Source organism: Phocoena phocoena, chromosome 14 (genome assembly GCF_963924675.1).
Source record: "Phocoena phocoena chromosome 14, mPhoPho1.1, whole genome shotgun sequence".
In the NCBI taxonomy this organism is placed as follows: domain Eukaryota; kingdom Metazoa; phylum Chordata; class Mammalia; order Artiodactyla; family Phocoenidae; genus Phocoena; species Phocoena phocoena.
The window spans coordinates 71,379,214-71,401,102 of record NC_089232.1 but is presented as its reverse complement, the minus strand read 5'-3'; the positions used below and the strand labels follow the sequence as shown (position 1 = coordinate 71,401,102).

Below are 21,889 nucleotides of genomic sequence, written 5' to 3'. Positions count from 1 at the left end.
AAACTGAGGTTCCAAAAGGTAAAGTGACTTAACCAAGATCATCCAGATAGTAAGTGGTAGATCAAGAATTCTAAATCAGGTCTGACTCAAAAGTCTGTATTTTTCACTAATGGAACATAAAATTGGTTACTGTAAACTCAGTCCACAAAAGAAGGACTGAACTTCTAAAATTTAGAATCTAATTAGCATCTTAGGATAATCATTTTATTCCCCTTAATTTTTCATAGTCAAACTAAAAATATGGGCAACAAAATTAGAATTCTAATAGCAATATAGTATAATAAATGTATCAACTATATTACCTTGTAGCCTCGTCTTCTAGTTTCTTTTTCTGTATTAGCTCTAATCTTTTTCTTTCAATTTCCCTCAGCTTGTCACGTTTGATCTTATAAAGTTGTTCAAGGGCTAACTGCTGTGTATTGTAGCTTTCTCTCAGTTCCTAAGGAGAAAATAAGAAGTTAACGTGGCATTGATTTAAATACTTTTGTCTTATGCAAAAATGTGGCAACTGCATTAAAAGATAAAAATCATAAAGCAAGTTTAACTAAAGTAAAAAGATTAAAAGTCTTAAAAAATCCAGATGATTGAAAAATTCTTGAAAACAGTAAGTATTTAAGGTATGTGGCCAATGAGGACAAATGCATGTTAAAATCATCTGCTTTTATATTAATTCATTTCTAAGGAACACAGAATCTTTCACAAGCTAATTCTTTGATTTGGTACTTCCTTTTCAATAAAAAAGCAATCTATTAAAAATACAGGGAAACAATTTGCTTATTCTAACATTTGAAGAGGAATTTTGCTCAGTCATATTTTTGACACATGTAGTTTAACCAAGTTACCCATAACTTTTACCCAGTAAAATAGTGAACTAAACACAGAAGCAATTATTCAATAATTTAATAATTATTCAATAATTTAATTTAAATAATATATTAAATAATAACTAAAAATGGAAAAGATAATGTCTACCTAAAACCATGACTAGAATGGGCCAAAATAATGAAAAATATTCCAAAGAGGGATTAAAATAAACAATTGTTTACTGAGCATCTAGCTCTGTGCAAAGTGCTATAAAGATTCACAGCGATCCAATCCAAGGCCGTCTTGACTCCCAAGTCCATAGTCCTTGTCTTCAAAGAGTTCAGTCTCAAAGTAAAGTGCCAAAATCTGGGATACAGGTAAGTGTCTTCGCAGAAACTTGTGACTATCTGTTCAGCATTTCCTTTCCCTCTTCTGCTAACTGCACCCTTCCTCCTTTTGGGAAGCTGATTTACCCCCCAATCCCACCCTTCTATGTGGTTTTGATGAGTCTGTCAGATTCAGTGCTCCTAACTCCCACCCAAGTGTGGTCACTGGATCTAAACAATCACAGCACCTCACCTCCCTGGCAAGAATGACTGGTTCAAAGGATGTGCACATGATCCAGGCTGGGCCACAAGCCCTTCCTGGGATTCAGATATATTGAAGAGGGGAGAAAGAAGTCTTTCCTTCACTGAACTCATTAAAATGGGATAAGGTAAACCTGGAACTGCCCCACTTCCCAGTGAGGCCATCAGGGGTAGGAATGAAGTCAAAACAGGAAAGAGAGAAGCAAAGATTAGAGATAGAGTTGGAGAGAGAGGGAGTGCTGGGGGAACCAAATCTCCAACTTCATTCCTGTGTCTAGGAACTGCCCTGTCTACTGATTCAGTCAATGGCCTTAGTACTCTTGCAATAACCACTCTTTTCAGCTTAACTATTTTGAACTGAATTTCTTTTACTTGGAATCTATAGAATCCTGAACAAGGGAGTAGAAAAAGCCTGGGATAAGGAAGAGGAAAAAAAACCAAAAAACAAAGAAACTCCCACAAAAACCTAAAGTAAACAAAAGAGACTTCATGGCAAAGGTGGGAGCTTCAACAACATTTAGATAGAATTTTTTGGTAAAAGATGTCTTGGGGCATCTATCTACATACAAAAACAAAACTCCAAACCACAAACAAATGAAAACAACCTAAGCTCTACTTCTTAATATTTTATAGATGAACCCTTTTAACTTGATTGAAATGGTAGATCTAATCTAAGTAAATTTGATATCCAGAGACTATGCCCAAAATGTCTAAGATCAAGACTTGCAGCTTAAGACAACAAGAATACAAATACTACATTCATAGCAAAGTTTTCACAGATCTCAGCTTCTGTAGTTCTCTTTGTTGCACCTTTGTCTAAACTCTATTGATGGGACTTCCTGGCGGTCCAGTGGTTAAGACTTCGCCTTCCAATGCAGGGGGTGCAGGTTCGATCCCTGGTCAGGGAGCTAAGATCCCACATGCCTCGCGGCCAAAAAACCAAAACATAAAACAGAAGCAATACTGTAACAAATCAATAAAGACTTTAAAAATGGTCCACATCAAAAAAAATCGTTTAAAAAAAAAACCAAACAACTCTATTGAAAAGCGGAAGGCTACAATGGTTACAATCTGTGGAGAAGCAGTGTGGTTTAGTGATAAGGGCACATGGAGCACTGGTCTGGAATAAGAATGCCAAGGTCTGAATCAGGTTCTATCTGTGACTAGCTGAGTAATCTTAGGAAAGTTACTTAACAGTCTCCTCATCGTAAAATGGGGTTAATTATAGTACATGCCTCATAACACTGCTATGAGGACTGAATGGGTTAATACACATAAAGTGCTTACAATAGGGCAGGGCACATAGTAAGTCCTCAGTAAATATTAGCTATATTACTGGCTGAAGTCATAAACAGAATTATAAGTTTAAAAGGAGAGTGAAGAGGAGTCAAATTAATGTCTGATCTTAATATGGCTCTAAGGTTAGCCCTCTAACTTGTCCTTTAAAATACTGTTCCAAGTCTTCCTTCATTAGCCCATTCCTCCAGTGTGTGAATTAACGAGCTTCCTTGTGCTCCCCAAGACATTCTGTGCATTCCCCTATCACAGGCAGCATCTTCTGACTGTATGACTGTCTCCACTGGAGTGAGTTTCTTGACAACAGGACTGCCTTTCATCAAGGTATCCCCACCCAAGAGAGAGCCTAGTACAGTGTAGTTATTTAATTAGTATTTACTGGATGAATGAAAATACATAAACCATAGTCTATGCATATTAATACAATTTGAAGAGCACCACAGGGCTTCTCAAAAACATTTCCTCTGCCTGACTTACAATGATCCTAGAAATTCTTATCATTAGACTCACTCCTCTGAGTTAAGTCATGCTTCCAGGAGGTCCTGGTTAAATCTATCAGTTAACTATCACTTTGCTGTACAGCAGAAATTAACACAACACTGTAAATCAACTATACTTCAATTAAAAAAAAAACTATCAGTTAACTGAAAAGAAGTAAACAATCTGCACTTAACGAAAAGAACTGTACTCCATCTTAACGGAATAACAGATCATTCTTTTCAGGTTAAGGAAGTTCTCTTCCATTCCTAATATGCTAATAACTTTCATTTTTTCATCATGAATAGATGTTAAATTTTATCAAATACCTTTTCTGCATTTAGTGAGATAAGCATACTATTTTTCTCCTTTAATCTGTTTATATGGCAAATTACAGTCAACAGTTTTACATGTCAAATCATCTTTGCATGGCTAAGATAAATCCAACTTGGTCATAATGGAGTATCCCTTCTTATAAATTTCCACATTCAACTTTTCAATATTCTTTAGAATTTTTGCCTCTATGCTAAATTGGTCTATAATGATCCTTCCTCATACTATTCTTATCAAATTTTGAGGTTTATGATAGTTTCATACAATAAGTTGGGAATATTCCCTCTTCTACATTTTGAAACAGATGTATAAGACTGGAGTTATTTATTCCTTCAGTAAAATTCTGGGTCTGGATTCTCTTTTAGAGAAGATTTTAAACTATGGAATTAAAATATTTTGTGACAATAGAGCTACCTAAATATTTTATTTTTCTTGAGCCAGTTTCAGCAAATTCTGATTTGCTCATTTCACCTACGTTTTCATATTTACGTGCAAAATTTTTCGTAATAGTCCCTTCTCTTTTATTGTTTGCAATGTATTTAGTTATAGCTCTTTTTCACTCCTTTATTTTTACTTTGTCTTTAAATTAAGTCTTGCCAAAGGTCTGATAATTTTATTAATCTATAAAGAGAGTCAAATTTTGGCTTTCTTGATTCTCTGTATTAAATATCTGTGTTCTGTTTCACTAATTTCCTTCTACTTTTTTCCCTTTATTATGCTAGTCTTTTTCTAGCTTCTTAAGTTGAACACTTAGCTTATAAATTTTCATCTTTTTAACAAAAATATAACCATTGAAGGTCAAATCCTGACTCTCTGGGTTGAATTTCTGCTTGCTATCTCTGTGCAACTTCATTTACTCCTATGTGAAATGTGAACCAATAATAGGACCCACCTCAATGGGTTAATATTAAGGATTAAATAAATTAATATAAGTAAAACATTTAGAACAGTGCCAGTCACAGATAAAGCCTTTAATAAATCCTATTATTAGTATATCTTATGAATTCGAAAATAGTTATTGACTCCTGATATGGAATATGGGGAATCTGCTCATTTACACTATCCCCCTATCTCCTCTCCATCTTCCAGTGTTTGTTATAATTTAAAAATATACTTATTCTATTTCATTTTCATAAACATTTGACATTTTGCAACATAATTTTTCTCCAAGTTTTTATTTTGAAAACTTTCAGATCTACAAAAAATTTGACCAAGTTGAAGCTGATGCTTTCACCCCAGAACTTCATCATTATTCTATGTAACTACGGTGTCAATGTCAGTAACAAACTAAAGAAATTTAATAGTGACATAATAATCTTAATACAGAATTCATATTCAAAAGATGTTACCTCCCAATAGTGTAAATATTGACCTTAATAACAGCCTTTTTTTGGCTCCATAATCCAATCAAGGACCATACATTTCATTTCATCATTGTAAGAAGATTTCCTCCATCTTTTATGAGATTCACATTTTTAGAGTGTGGGTTAGTCAGCTATTTTACAGACCAAACCACAATTTGAGTTTGTCTAATTATTTCCTTACACTTACACAGATGAAATATTTTTGGCAAAAATAGTATAGAAGTGATGTGTCTTAAAAAAAAAAAAAAAGAAGTGATGTGTCTTTTTCAGCGCATCATATCAGGAGACACATAATGTCAGCTTCTGCCATTTGGGTAATGTTAAATTTGACTGCTTGGTTGAGGATGGCTTACCAGTTTCTGGCCTGAGTATTTTCTTTGCTCTTCATTGCCATTTCTAGATGATTATTTCTTCTTACTCTTACAAACTCCATCTTTTTCTGAGGCTCAGAATAACATCCAGCAGTACCACCCTCCCATTCCCCTTTATTGTCATCTATGGATCACCTGGTCACTGATTCTCATTCATTCATTTTCATTATTCTTCCAGTCTTTGACATCAATGTAGATGACCCCATCAAAACCTCAACTCAGACTGATCTCCTCAAACACAGGGAGGGGGAAGTGTAACCCTGGACGAAGTGAGAGAGTGGCATGGACATATATACACTACCAAATGTAAAACAGATAGCTAGTGGGAAGCAGCCACATGGCACAGGGAGATCCGCTTGGTGCTTTGTGTCCACCAAGAGGGGTGGGATAGGGAGGTGGGAGGGAGACGCAAGACGGAGAAGAAATGGGGATATACGTATAGCTGATTCATGTTGTTATACAGCAGAAACTAACACACCATCGTAAAGCAATTATACTCCAATAAAGATGTTAAAAAAAAAAAGGTAGGGATTGAAATAGTAACCTGGGAAATATCAGTTAAGTAACAACTAAGAGCATGTGGTTTATTTGATGCTGAGTTGAAAACTGTAAGAACTGGTGTCCAGGGTGCTGACAGGACTTGGGCAGCTCTGCTAAGTCATTCTAAGTGACCAGAAACTATGAATTCAAAAGCATTCTCAATGTTCATTCTTGGGGCTAAACATATGTATTTCAGCACACTGGAGGAAAATTTTCCAAGTGAATATTATACAGATAAGAAGGCTTAATTATCCCTTGGCACTGTTCCTTTCCTGCCTCAGAATTATTGAAAAAAATACTGAAAAACACAAATAGGATTTATGCAAATGTAAGTATCTGACAACAGATCTTCTGTATAGATAGTTTTATAAAACATAATTATTAAAAAGTGTATATGGTTTAAGAAGGTTATAAAGTTTAAGAGCATCACAGTAGGAGGATTATAACTTTCTATTGTGATAAAATCCATCGACAAACACATGGAAGAATGCTCAACATCACTAATCATTAGAGAAATGCAAATCAAAACTACAATGAGATATCATCTCACACCAGTCAGAACGGCCATCATCAAAAAATCTAGAAACAATAAATGCTGGAGAGGGTGTGGAGAAAAGGGAACACTCTTGCACTGTTGGTGGGAATGTAAATTGATACAGCCACTGTGGAGAACAGTATGGAGGTTCCATAAAAATCTACAAATAGAACTACCATATGACCCAGCAATCCCCTACTGGGCATATACCCTGAGAAAACCATAATTCAAAAAGAGTCATGTACCAAAATGTTCATTGCAGCTCTATTTACAATAGCCCGGAGATGGAAACAACCTAAGTGTCCATCATCGGATGAATGGATAAAGAAGATGTGGCACATATATACAATGGAATATTACTCAGCCATAAAAAGAAACGAAATTGAGCTATTTGTAATGAGGTGGATAGACCTAGAGTCTGTCATACAGCGTGAAGTAAGTCAGAAAGAGAGAGACAAATACCGTATGCTCACACATATACATGGAATTTAAGAAAAAAAAATGTCATGAAGAAGCTAGGGGTAAAACAGGAATAAAGACACAGACCTACTAGAGAATGGACTTGAGGATATGGGGAGGGGGAAGGGTAAGCTGTGACAAAGCGAGAGAGACATAGACATATATACACTACCAAACGTAAGGTAGATAGCTAGTGGGAAGCAGCCGCATAGCACAGGGAGATCTCAGCTTGGTGCTTTGTGACCGCCTGGAGGGGTGGGATAGGGAGGGTGGGAGGGAGGGAGATGCAAGAGGGAAGAGATATGGGGACAAATGTATATATATAATTGATTCATTTTGTTGTAAAGCAGAAACTAACACACCATTGTAAAGCAATTATACTCCAATAAAGATGTTAAAAAAATAAAAATAAAATAAAATAAATAAATAAAATAAAATCCATCAAAAATAAAACTTCTCATTTTAACTAAAAAAAGAAAAAATAAAACTGATCTCAACAATGATTTTTTTTACTCCATTTAATCCCTCATTTGCATTATTATACCCTGAATCTTGTCATCATCAAAAAGAGAACTACCACTGATCAGTATCCCATTTTCCAAACATAAGTTCTTATCCTTCAAGCTTTTCTTATATATGGTACATCCATTTCAACAGGTTTCCAACCTCACTGAGACCTCCATTCTGTTGACCCCATCATCCTCTCTTTTTTCATCAGCACCCCTTCCTCTCTTCATATCCCTTCATGTCCAGTACCTATTTCAGAGTTCATGTTTATCACAGTTACTGTGTTAAGATCTGTAGCTCCCTTGTTCCTCCCTCTCTGCCCATGTCTATTAAAACCTCAAACCCGTATGAATCTATTAACCTATGTCATCATCCTTTTCCATGCTTACACATAAACAGCTGAACTTTGGTGGGGGAAAAAAAAGACACAATTAGGCCTGCTGTTTTCAATTTAAATTCATGAACTCCAACTTCAAATAGGCATTCAACATTGCTCAGGACACCTACTGTTTTCCTCTACTAAGCTTGCACTCCCCACCCCCACTAAGATGTGTATTTCATGCCTACTTTTCACTCCTGAAATTCCCCAATCTTCCATTCATTCTTTTCACTACCAGCCAATAATCTTGCCTCATTAAGCCAGACTGGAATTCCCTCATCTTTCCATCTCAAAAGCAATAAAACTTCTTCCATCTGCATCCATCTCCTTCTAGTCTAGTTTGAGTTATTTCATGTCCTCAACCACCTATGAAGACTCTTTGTAATGATCTAACTTGCTTCTGATTTTAGGTTTTGAAGCTATCAACTTCCTACTCTCTACCAACAAATTTAGCTGACTTCACACCTATCTAATCCCCATATGTTACACTGGAAGTATTCTTTTTCTCTTGTCCTTCAATCTATGCTCCAGATTATATCTTAGTCTGCTTCCTTGGGACTTTGCTCCATCAATTATCACTACTTTATACGGTCAATCTCAATCTCTCACTTTCCTCCTCCTTCCCTTCCTCTCTCTTCTACTTTTCTTTCTTCCTTTTCTTGAATTTAAAAAATAGCCTTTACTTAAAAGAATAAATTATATGGAATCAGAAGTTTTCCTAAAACCTGGGATACATGGTTTTCTGCTGTTTTTTGACTAATTTCTTTCTACTTTTTTCTCATAAACTCTACATACCAATACTAACTCTAAATGCTGTATATTTTCTGACTGAGAATATTCAAAACCATTCATTCATTCAACAAGTGTGTATTGCCATACATGATGTTCCATGCACTGTTCTAGGTGCTGGGAATTCAGCAACTAAATATTTGGCTTGAGCCTGGCAATCATCTTTAAGACACTGAGATGGATAAGGTTAGTTACCTAAAAAGCTTAATTTTCTCCATTCCCATTCTCCGGTCCTAACAGAAACTATCCATTCCTCATGTATCCATATGCTGCACAAAAAGGTGATACCACTTTCAAGGGTGGTCCTAATTATTCTTTTATTTTTCAACTTTATTAAAGTATAATTGGTAAATAAAAACTGTATATATTTAAGGTATACAATTTGCTGCTTCAATACACATATACACTGTGAAATGATCACCATAATCAAGCTAATTAACATATTCATTTCCTCATAGTTACCATTCCCTCCTTCCCCCCCCACCCCGCTCCCTCTCTTCTTCTCTCCCCGCTTTCTTTCTTTCCCCTTTCTTTCCATTCTTTCCTCCCTCCCTCCCTCTCTCCCTCCCTCCCTTCCTTCCTTCCTTCCTCTCTCTCTTTCTGTGGGAGAATGTTTAAGATATATACTCTTAACAATACTGTATTGTATAGTTGAAATTTTCTAATTATAGTCACCATGCTGTGCAGTGGGTTTCACAACTTATCCATCTTACATAACTGAAACTTTGTATCCTTTGTCATCTTTCTTAAACAAACAAAGTTTTCCTCATGCTCTCTTCACTCTCCTAAAGAGTTGTTTACACGCACTCCACCCCTCCTCAGCTCCCATTCATTCCTGATCTGCTGCAATCCAGCCTCTGCTGGTCACTCAACTGAGATGGCACTTTCAGAAAGGTCTTCAAAGGTCTCCTTGTTGACAATTCAATGGATACTTTTCAGTACTAAGTTAACTGACTGCTCTGTATCATTTCCAATGACTACAGAAAGCCTCTTTTCTTGCTTTCTGTAACAATAGTCAGTCTCCTGACCACTCTGACAGTATAGGTTTCATTCCCTTTTACATTCCTAAATTGCCTCTGATGAAACCTCAACAAGCAGTGAAAGGTTGGAAGGCAGGAAGCAGAAGGAAGAAAGGAAAACAAGAGGCAAGAATAATCTGCTAGCCTGTGGAGAATCAAATGCTAACTCGAAGCATCAGACTTCTGTGTGTGAGTACAGTCCACAAACATCATCAAACTGCACTGTATACATGAAGAAACACCTAGGTTTACATTTCTGTGTGATCTGCAGCAAAAGTTCTAAGACCAGATAATCTGGCCATTCATGCTATAACCATAAAGGAAAGGATGATACCATCTTTCCAACTGCCCTACCTTTGCTTAGGTAACAAATGAGCTCTACTTATGTTCTCGTCTTCACTGTGTATATATATGTAATTGCCCCACTGCCATCCATTTTAGTACTGAGTAGAATACAGTCAAAAATCTACTAGGGTCAGCAAGTGGTAAATATAAAGCAACTTTCTTTAGACTAAATTAAAATAGGAATTCATTGAATGTTTTAAATATTCTTTGTGCTATCTATACATGACAAAGTGAACTATTTGTTTATAAATATGATTTAAACATTTTTATCTGTGGTGCAAGGGTATCTAAATATGAGGCCTGATAACTAGACAGAACTAAAGCTGCACCTGCATTATTTGTTCTTTAAGATTTTTCTTAAAGAAGAAAAATCTTTATTTTTATTTTATTTTATTTTAACAATAATTTCATTATTGTTTTATTTTATTTTAACAATATATTAAACAATTTATTTTAAACAATAATTTCAGTGATATGGGTAAATAATTTAATCTCACATTCCCTTAGTTTCCCTTTTAATTGAATGAGTAATCATCCCATCAGTTAGCCCAACTCACAGGGATGCTGTACGGGAACCAGGAAATATTTCTCAGTGTCCTGGGCTCCTCATGAGAAAGGTTACTCTGGGCAACCCTAGTGATTCCTAGCATTAGACTCAAACAGGCAGTGAGACAGCAGAAGGATATTTAAGCAAGCAGAAAGAAAAATGTCTATACTGTATATGTTATTTCAAACAAGGATATTTAGATAAATGCAAAGAATAGTCTAGTTTTTTAAAAAAGAAAACAGTAAAGTAACTCAAAGAAAAGGAGCTAGATATTAGAAAATAACCTTAAGTAAGAGGAAGAGGTTGTTGAGACAGCTTAGCAGAGACAAAAGGCACTGAAGAACAGAGTCATCCATATTCCCACACTGTAAGATAAGGCAGATAAAAAGCCAATTAAACTATGTACAGATTAAAAAAATAATAATGTAGGGAAGATAACTTGGCTGGTTTGTCTGTCTATCAACGACAAATTATTTGGTTTTCTTTAAATTTTTTTTCTACAGAATATATGCTTGGGTAGAATGTATTATTAACATTATTCACCTCAAACTTCCCTTTCTTAACTGAAGCCACCATGGTTTCTTTTACCATTCTGTTTACTCTATGGTTGGTGTAACATTACTCTAGATAAGTCAGCAAAATGAAAGTCACATGAAGAGACAGAGAGCTGCCTGAAAAGCTCTGTAATACATTACGCTCTAAAAACTTCATGCTTCATTAGCAAGGGAGTAACTGAAACTAGTCCCAAATTTTAATCATATGCCATTACTCTGATTGCTAGCTTTTAATATTTTCTTTCACAGGCATGGCTTCAGTATACAACTAACACTGAACAGAATGATAAGCATATGGTATACGTTTTGGACATCTGTTCTGCCACTGCAGCAAATAATGAATCATGAATCTACTTTTCATGCAAAATTTTTAGTGCCAAATTATGCTTTGGATTTCATTGGTTATGGCATTATTTCACAAAGGTTAATTAAATTGTAAAAAAAAAAAAAAAGAATTTAGTGTGTTAAAAGAGCCTCTACAACCTGGACTATTTAAAATTTTCCATATTTCCCATTTTCAAATTTGCCTAAGATCATTCTGGCTGAGATCTAATACTGACAAGTCTAATCTAATCTAATCCTAATCCTGACAAAGGTAATTGTTTTTTAAATGTATAGATGCGGGCTTCCCTGGTGGCACAGTGGTTGAGAGTCCGCCTGCTGATGCAGGGGACACGGGTTCGTGCCCTGGTCCGGGAAGATCCCACATGCTGCGGAGCGGCTGGGCCTGTGAGCCATGGCCGCTGAGCCTGTGCTCCACAACGGGAGAGGCCACAACAGTGAGAGGCCCGCGTACCGCCAAAAAAAAAAAAAAAAAAAAAAAAAAAGAAAATGTATAGATGCCAATAAAAACAGTCATCAAAAACTGGAAACTATGGTAAATTATAAGTTTATTTATACAACTCAATGTTTATAATACACAGAGAACATTAAAAACAATCCTGCAATTCTGGTATAGCACAAATTATAAAATAAATTATGAAATGTGTACTACATATAACAATAATAGCTTCAGTTATTTATTCAATTAAATCAAAATAAGGAAGGTAGAAGGCAGCTAACTAAAAATGAATATAATAGAAGATAAATACCTTTAGTTGATTGTTAAATGAATCCATTTCTGATAGCTTAGATGCAGTTTCTTTTTCAAGAGCATCTAATTGTTCTTTAAGTCTTTGGCATAATTCTTCCTTTTCTAATGATTTTTTATGAAGTAAACCGACTCCTAAATCTGAAAGACAAACATCATACAGTTTACATTTGGTAGAAGTTTCTGTCATTACCAGTAATTAACATTTACTGTCTGGTCAAATTGGTATAACTAGAGAGCCAAAGGCTATACACACATAAGGTGGATCAACTCAAGGGAAAAAACAATCAGCAGTCATTTCCCTTTTTCGGATCATATCTTGGAAGATCCTCATGTGGAAATGTTATAAGCATTGGTTCTGTACTCAAAAGTACTAGAACTTGAAGTGACGCTCCATTTTGGGTAAGCTGCTTCACCAATCTGATCCATAGGCTCTCCTATTCAATGGGCCTTATATCACCCACCTCATATATGAGGTGATGATATAAAGGCCATTAGTACAGAGTCTGGCCCATAGTAAATACTCAATTAATAGCACCTATTGTTAAAGTAGCTTTCTATTTATTCTCAGTGCTACCAAGAATAGGGGAATATTCACTACAAGGACTCAATAAATATTACTAACTGGATCATTCAGTGGTATTATTTTAGGAGGTAGGAACAGAGAGCTTCATTTTATATGACCTTTTCTTACACATTTAGGCAAGGATGAAAAAACTGGATGGAAATAAATGATACAGATTACATTTCAATAAATTAAGATAGCAATCTCACCATCTATTTAAATACAGCTGACCCTTGAACAACAACTGGAGGGTGGCCCTCTGCTCTGTTGAAAATCTAAGTATAACTTGCAGTTGGCCCTCAGCATACGTGGGTGCAGTTCCTCCATATCCCCAGTTCTAAGTCCTTGGATTCAACAACCACGGATCTGTGTAGTACTGTAGTATTCACTTATTGAAAAAAATCTGCACAGAAGCGGACCTGTGCAGTTCAAACCCACGTTGTTCAACGGTCAACTGTACATATTTTAAAACTTTATTGTATTTTTTAAAGTACAGAAATCTAGTACAAAATTCAAATAAAATGAAGCATATAGAGTAAAAAGTAAAAAAGTCTCCCTTCATCTCAACTCCTACCCCCCTCTTAGGTACTTAATATGTGCATATTCAGCATTTCCATGGGGCTTTAATGGGATCACGCTGTCTACACTGCTTGGCAACTTGTTTTAAATTTAATAACACATCTCACCATTAAAGACATCTAGATCTAGTTCATTCTTTAAAATTGCTCCCTGGTAGTCCACATTATGGGTATTCCGTAATTTATGTAACGATTCCCTTTTTGATTGCCATTTAGGTTGTTTCTGATTTTCTACTATTAAATAAAAATGCTGCCATAAACATACTTGTATGTACATTTTAACACACACAAGGAGGTATTTTAAAAGGCTAGGAGGTGAAAGAATTGCTATGTAAAAGGATGTGCACACTTTAAATTTGGACAGAAACTGCCAAACCGCCCTTCCAAAAAGCTGTACCAGTAACAATGACACCAAATTACCTGTTTCTGCATATCCCTATCACCAGATACTATCACTCTTCTTTCTTTTTTTTTTAAACATCTTTATTGGAGTATAATTGCTTTACGATGGTGTGTTAGTTTCTGCTGTATAACAACATGAATCAGCTATACATATATCCCCATTTCTCCTCCGTCTTGCGTCTCCCTCCCACCCTCCCTATCCCACCCCTCTTGGTGGACACAAAGCACCAAGCAGATCTCCCTGTGCCATGCAGCTGCTTCCCACTAGCCATCTATTTTACATTTGGTAGTGTATATATGTCCATGCCACTCTCTCACTTCATCCCAGCTTACCCTTCCCCCTCCCCGTGTCCTCAAGTCCATTCTCTACATCTGCATCTGCGTCTTTATTCCTGTCCTGCCCCTAGGTTCTTCAGAACCATTTTTTTTTAGATTCCATATATATATGTGTTAGCATACAGTATTTGTTTTTCTCTTTCTGACTTACTTCACTCTGTATGAGACTCTGGGTCCACCTACCTCACTACAAATAACTCAATTTCATTTCTTTTTATGGCTGAGTAATATCCCATTGTATATATGTGCCACATCTTCTTTATCCATTCATCTGCTGATGGACACTTAGGTTGCTTCCATGTCCTGGCTATTGTAAATAGAGCTGCAGTAAACACTGGTACATGACTCTTTTTGAATTATGGTTTTCTCAGGGTATATGCCCAATAGTAGGATTGCTGGGTCGTATGGTAATTTTATTTTTAGTTTTTTAAGGAACCTCCATACTGTTCTCCATAGTGGCTGTATCAATCTGCATTCCCACCAACAGTGCAAGAGGGTTCCCTTTTCTTCACACCCTCTCCAACATTTATTGTTTGTAGATTTTTTTTTTTTTTTTTTTTGCGGTACACAGACCTCTGACTGTTGTGGCCTCTCCTGTTGCGGAGCACAGGCTCTGGACGCGCAGGCCCAGTGGCCCGTGCGCGGCATGTGGGATCTTCCCGGACCAGGGCACGAACCCATGTCCCCCGCATCGGCAGGTGGACTCTCAACCACTGCGCCACCAGGGAAGCCCTGTTTGTAGATTTTTTGATGATGGCCATTCTGACCAGTGTGAGGTGATACCTCATTGTAGTTTTGATTCGCATTTCTCTAATATTAGTGATGTTGAGCATCCCTTCATGTGTTTGTTGGCAATCTGTATATCTTCTTTGGAGAAATGTCTGTTTAGGTCTTCTGCCCATTTCTGGATTGAGTTGTTTGTTTTTTTGATATTGAGCTGCAGGAGCTGCTTGTGAATTTTGGAGATTGTATCACTCAGTTTTCATTTTTGCCAACTGGCAAAAAAATTCTTACTGTCACTTTAATTTGTATTTTCTTGACAACTACTGAAATTAGATAAACATCTATTTATATGGCCACCTACTTACATTTATCAGCCATCATCTTGAATTGTCTCGTCTCAACCTTTGCTGGCTTTTTCCTCCTATTGGCTTGTCTTAGTTTCTGATTTGTAGAAGCTCTAAATTCTTGTTGTATCATACATATTTCAATTTTTTTTTTTTTTACTGTTTATGACATCTTTCATCATGAAAAAGTTTTTCATTTTTATTTCATCAAAAACTATTTTCCTTCATAGCTCTATGTATTGTTTGAAGAGACTTTTCTGACACCAAGATTATAAAAATGTTTTCCTCTGTAACATTTTTTTCTAGAGTTATATTTTATGTTTAGCCTCCCACTTTACCTAGAATTTATATCTGCATAAAGTGAGGTAAAGAGCTTCTTCACCCCCCTTTCAACTATCCCTCAAATCACTTAATGAAGAGATAGTAACTATCGAAAGCCCATCCCTTCCCCACTGATGTTAAATGCCAACTTTATCTAATCCTAAATTGCCATATATATATATATATATATATATATATATATATATATATGCTTGTTTCTAGACTCTCTATTTAGTTCCAGTGTTCTGTTTCTATTTTGGATCAATAATACATTATTTTAGGTACTATACCTTTTCATAACTCATGTTTCGGTATATGATAGGGCTAGACTCCTCCCCCCACCAATGTTTTTTCTTTTTAAGTCTTGGCTCATGTTGTGTATTTTCTCTTCTAGGTTAATTTGTGAATTATCTGTCAATTTTCATTTAAGGAAACCTGAATAAAACTGAATATATGGATGAATTAGTAGAGAACTAAATAACATCTTTAAAATATTGAGCAAGTTCATTCAGGAATATAATATGTATCTACTTATCCAGGAATCTTTTATGTCAATCAGTAAAGTTTTATGGCTGTGCATTTCTTCTTTGTTCATTTAACAATGAGAATGCTGATGTGAATGAGACCTTTTTCCCCCTTATTTTCTAAATAAACACTTTTGATATACAGTAAAGTTGCTGATTTTTATATGCTGATTTTGTATCCAGGCACCTTGTTAAATTGTCTTATAATTCTAACAGTTTTCCAGTATTTCAATAAATATTTAATCATTAAATTACAAATCTGCTATATGCAAGGCCTTGCACTTTGTCAATGGTAGGTAAAAGTGAAGGATAAGGCATGGGTCCTATTCTAGTCAAGGTGAGAGACAAGCAATGGGAAAAATAACAGTAAAAGAATAGTCATTCTTAGTATTCAAAATGAGCATCAGTAATAATGGATGCTTTCATATTGAATGTGATCATATCACATCTACGAGCACTGTGTTAGGTAACTGAAAGAGGCAACATGGTAGTGTGGTGGGCTTTAGGAGTCAGACACACAAGAATTTGAGACCTACTATTACGTGATCTTGGGTAATTACTTATTCTCTGTGAACCTCAGTTTTTCCAAGCTGCACAATGGAAATAACAACGACGACTTTACAGGGTTGTTGTAAAGATGAAAGGAAATAATGCATGAAAACTGCCTAGCATGGTGCTTAGCACAGGGCTGAAAATCTTAAATGGTTATTATTATGGACAGAGGAGTCTAAGGGATACTGGGTACTTTGCAAACTCCAAATAAAAGCTTCCTATTCTAAACTGGACTACAGCAAAAATTAATAAATTTATAAAAGCTAAACTGGATCACATTCCACAGAGAAAGAGTAGCTCTACCAGGCCCCTAATAAGACATATCCTACATTCTCTTCACAATCCAAATACTAACAATGAAGATGACAATATACTTTCTACCCTGCACAGATCAGAAGTGCTGCCTTATCCTGCTTCTGGAATGCCTGTGAGGGGTAAGGTAGGAGCTGATACACTTCGAACGGCCAAGAAAAGCACCCTGTGCAAGGAAGATTGTCTGAGACATCAGTGGAAGGTGGGACACATAATAAGAGTAGTTCACAAGATCAAATTTTCTATTCCTGGTATTCCTTTGATGTAAAGGGACCTTTACTAGAACAACAGTCCCAGCTTCTTTCTAACTCTTAAATACTTGGTGAGATCAAGATAAGGACCTGGGTGTACACAGCCCTATACCTTTCCTATCCCTTGCTTTCTTGAGGTTGAACTGCCTACAGGAATCTGCATTCTTTTTTGTTCATGCACCCAGTGTCTTACAGGGGCAGCTGTGCTGCTCACAGATAAGCCATGCTGTCTAACATCAGCTTTATTAATAATGAGGTGATATTCTGGTCTCTCATGTCTTGCTCCTTTGCCTTATTTCTTAATTTGTTCAGAATTTGGGCAAAGAAGAGGGATGAACCTATTTATTGGCCTGCCTAAAAAAACAAAAGTGTAATAAAGAGCCCTAGAATGAAAAAACTGACAGATACTCAGTGGGAGACATTTAGGATACTTTAGCTAGCTCTAACACATTTGCAGAGTTACTTTTCTTTAAATAAATCTTTCTTCTGCTACATTGTTATTGGCATGCTATCCAATGTAGAGATTTTTTTTTTCTTCAGTTTCCTGGTTGAGACTTTAATCAAGAGAAATGTTATATTCTCATAAATTACACTGGAATATTTTGTTCCACAGGTGTCAGAGGGCCAAAGTGGAAAAATCCCTTACATGAATCACAAAGTTAGATGATATAAAAGGTCTGGGAAGAGCATACCAGTCTGCTTAGGCCTGTCACTGCTGTACACTATCACCCTAGAATCCAACAGGTTTGGCTCCATAGAAAAGTCCCTTCACAAACAGTTCTTTACAATTAGTGCAGGATTTTGCCAAAATGCACATATAGCCTCGTGTTCAAGCCAAACTGAGGTCCTGTTTAACTGTAATGTAACATTTTGTTTGATTGGTATTTGAAATATATAAATAAAAATGGTATCAAGACAGGAAGACCACAATTGTTATTTTATTTCTATTTACATTTTATTGCTAAAAATGCTCCAACATGAGGGAATATTTTTCACATTATTTAAAAATGTTTAACTATAGACAAAAAATGTTATTTATAACAGAATAATGCTATTTTAAAACGTAACAGAATATAACTGATACATTCAGAAAAGAATAAAAGAGGCAAAACAAACCTTAGAGACTTACCAGGTGTGCTACTGAGCTGCATATTTTTAATTCTTTCATTTAATAATTGCTTCTCTGGCACCAAATAGATAAGCTTATTTTGATATTCCTTATAAAAAGAAAAAGAAACTCTGTAATGTTGTCTAAGAATTTTCTGAAAATGTTAAAACATGATTTAATCACTCTTGAAACTTAGTATAGGAATAATACATAGAATAATATGTAAATTGCTTACAACTTATGGATAAATTAAAATGGAATTAAATGATGTATTTATTTATTTATTAAAGACTTAAAACTCAAAGTGGTAAATGCCCAGATATTGTATAAATATTAAGCAGAATTTAACCAGATGTTAAGCACAGTTTTAGGGAGTCCATGAGATTCCTGATATTATACAAGATTGTGTATGTCTACATGCCTTTAGGAAGGATGTCTATCAGAGGCTCAAAGGGGTTCATGACCCCAAAAGTGAAAAACACTCTATTAGGAAGAATTATTAATAACTGCTCACGTTTAAGGACAATTCAGCAGCAAAGGACTTACCTGAAGTTCCTGTTGAAGCTGCCTGATTTCCATAATTTCCAGGTCACACTGCTTATCCAGAACTTCCAGCTCAGTCTTTTGAGTTTGCTTCCTGAGTCGGACGTCTTGAAGTCTGCTTGAGATCTGCTGATGTTTGCCATTCTATAGGAAGAGAAACATATGGTAACATAAAATGCTAATAGGAAATGTTCTTATCAAGAGAACAATATTTTTATTTAAATTTTAAATGTCATTTATCATTTATACTCAGTCGAAGATAAATGTCTAAAACCAAGTTAACTCAAGAGAGTTATTAGCAGGAAATGTACCACTGTGAGTGTAAGAGCCTATTATGTTAAGATGAGAAAGCACAAACATAACACGCTGAATTTTTTTCTGAACTCAGCATTTAGGCACTAATTCATAATATTAAAATATAAATAATCTCTTAGAATAATAAGGAGGAATAAGTGTCTGCATATGACAATCAGCATTACATTCTCTGAACTTCTATTTCTATCCTCAATGCTGCCATCTAATTCTTCTAATTAAACAGTGTACAGGAGGGCCTTTTGGGGCCACACTACTCTTCTCCTATACCAATATTCCTTTCCCCTTGTTCTGAGAAAAAAAAAAAAAAAAACAGAACAAAAAACAGCAGGATTCTCAATGGAAGCTAATAAGAAGGGTGAGGTGTTATGAGCTGAACCGTGTCCTCCACAATTTATATGTTGAAGTCCTAACCCTCAGTAACCTCAGAATATGACTGCATTTGGAGACAGGACGTTTAAAGAGGTAATTAAATGAAGTCTTATGGGTGGGCCCTACTCCAATCTGACTGGTGTCCTCATAAGAAGAGAACATTTAGACACAATAGAGACAGCAGAGAGGCACAGGCAGAGAAAAGACCACGAGGACACGGCGAAAGGCAGCCATCAGCAAGCCAAGGAGAGAAGCCTCAGAAGAAATCGAACATGCTGACACCTTGATCTTGGACTTCCAGCTTCCAGAACTGTGATAAAAATTGCCACCTGGTCTGTGGTATTTTGTTATGGCAGCCTTAGCAAATAAAGTGGGGTGAGGAAAAATGAGGCTCCTGGTTAAAAATCACCAATAATGAAAGTTTTTACTGAAAAATATGTTTCATATTTGAGAAATACACGCTGAAGGGAATATGCTGTGTCCACCCTGGATATCATGTTATTATCTTCAGCAAATATATGTATAGGCCCTGGACCTTTCCAGACTCTGCACATTAATCTATGCTACTGCTTGGTGTGTTACCCCAGTTCTTGGGGGAAAAACAATCAAAAGGTTTCCTCCCATTGTATTTTTAAGGAAAAACACACAGTCAAGATAACGGTTCAGACAGATACTCAAGTAGCTACACAAAGTAGTTAAAGTTTTTAGGACTGTTTTGTAGAACTATGGCATGATTAACAACTGTGGTATGCTTTCCTATTCATTTGAAGGCATAAAACAGTACCTTTCTGATGAAAGATATTGTGATTTTTAAAAAAACGTAATTCAATTCATCAACCAAATAAAACATTAGACTACAATTAAACAAGATGTAAATATGGCTCTACTACATAGCTACACATGCATTTTTTGCAAAACCTTACTGCACAATCAGGTCAGGCTTACGGGATTACAGGGTCGTAGTAGAACAGTATGCCTTACTCAGACCCTTTCTATCTTCTCACTTTGCATTTCAAGCAAAGTCTTTTAACAGATACTCTGACATCTGATGTGTAAAAACTGATAAGCATAATGGCCAATATTTGTTAACAACCATAGTCTTTTAGAACTGAAAGGAATCCTAAGAGATCATTTAGGTCAGCAGTTTCCAGTCATTTTTTCTTTTTAGCAGTAGAACCCCTTTTTCCAAGCAAATTTTAGATAAAACTCCAATAAAAGTACAGCAGATAAATGTGGCGATTCTCTGTTGTGAAATGTGGGACGAAGAAGTGGGGAGAGGAGATGCTGTCCTAGCACCTAGGCTCTCCTCTCCCCCTTCTGGTTATTCCTCTGCAGACCACCTTCCAGAGACCATGCCCAAGAGTACCTTGTTGATCCACATCTGAACTAAGACCACAACATAATTCTCAGCATTTCGAGTCACTATCCTTTTTTAGCAAACTATACTGTCTAAACTGTTAAAAAGCACATATGAAAATATGACTATTTAATTACATTAAAACATAACACATTCATGAGGTAGATTTAAAAAACAATAATATTTTTCAACAGGTAACTCTAAGCATCATTTAGATAAATTTCACTTAAACCTATAGCCATACCAGTGCTTCCAACTCGAGATGAAGGCTTTTCTTTTTAGAGTTTAACCTGACAATTTCTTCCTGTTCTCTATTCCTTCGATTGAGAAGCTCCTGTCTACGAATTCTCTCCCATTCTAAACGACGTTGTCTTTCAAGTTCTTGTTTTGCTGCCTGAAAATAATGAATTAAAGTTAATTTTTAAATTAACAATTTTGCCTCATTCAAAAACTGATGGAATGACAAAGTAAAGATCAGGCAGCATTTAGCACTGAGTGGGCTTGAGTTTCTAAGGGTAACTGGGCAAACCTAGTTTTATCAATGGGCCTAATCTAAAGACTTCCACAAAAGCAAATTCATCCGCCAAATTTTCTGATTGCTTCATAGGGCCATCCTCTTGCTGTAGTTACTTTTCCCTTAATAAACAAAAGGATGACTTCAGGGCTTCCCTGGTGGCGCAGTGGTTGAGAGTCCGCCTGCCGATGCAGGGGACACGGGTTCGTGTCCCGGTCCGGGAATATCCCACATGCCGTGGAGCGGCTGGGCCCGTGAGCCATGGCCGCTGAGCCTGTGCGTCCGAAGCCTGTGCTCCGCAACGCGAGAGGCCACAACAGTGACAGGCCCGCGTACCGCAAAAAAAAAAAAAAAAAAAGATGACTTCATAAATGCAAATGTTAGTAGGAATAACTGTACCTTTATTCTGTCATCAGGGAAGAAAAATATTTTATTTACCTTATTTCAGTGCCACTGTAATTTACTGTGGTCCACGCACAGCCCTTGAAAACACAACCAGGCCTCCCAGGGACCCCACACAGCACCAGTTTTCCCAAAGACCTGTGCAAGCCCACCCTCGTGATCCCTCTCATGGCCTTCAACTCCCCACTCTCTTCTTTCTGCCTCTCCAATTACTTGGCCTTTCACTCTGGATCCTAAACTCACTTTCGTTTGAGGACCTGATCACACTGACTTCTTCCTCTGGCTCCTCACTCAACTCAGCTTTGCAACCAATCTTGCACTGATTGAGGTATCACCTGCAGACAATGCTTTCTCTACCAGCTGCCAGCCCTGAAACC

The 21,889-nt window shown here is 36.4% G+C and overlaps 1 protein-coding gene across 3 annotated transcripts in view; it reads right to left on the bottom strand.

Annotated features, from left to right (window-relative positions):
* ITSN2 (intersectin 2) overlaps positions 1–21,889 on the bottom strand; it is a 160,345-nt gene that overhangs the window by 77,252 nt on the left and 61,204 nt on the right. For 2 of the 3 annotated variants that reach the window (XM_065890743.1, XM_065890741.1), the window contains exons 11-16: positions 20,841–20,990; positions 18,559–18,699; positions 18,034–18,121; positions 11,998–12,137; positions 10,637–10,717; positions 303–439 (exon numbers count right to left, since the gene is read on the bottom strand). In XM_065890743.1, the coding sequence (XP_065746815.1) occupies positions 303–439; positions 10,637–10,717; positions 11,998–12,137; positions 18,034–18,121; positions 18,559–18,699; positions 20,841–20,990 (737 nt within the window). The remainder of the gene's footprint in view (positions 1–302; positions 440–10,636; positions 10,718–11,997; positions 12,138–18,033; positions 18,122–18,558; positions 18,700–20,840; positions 20,991–21,889) is intronic. The other variant, XM_065890742.1, reaches the window with a different exon arrangement.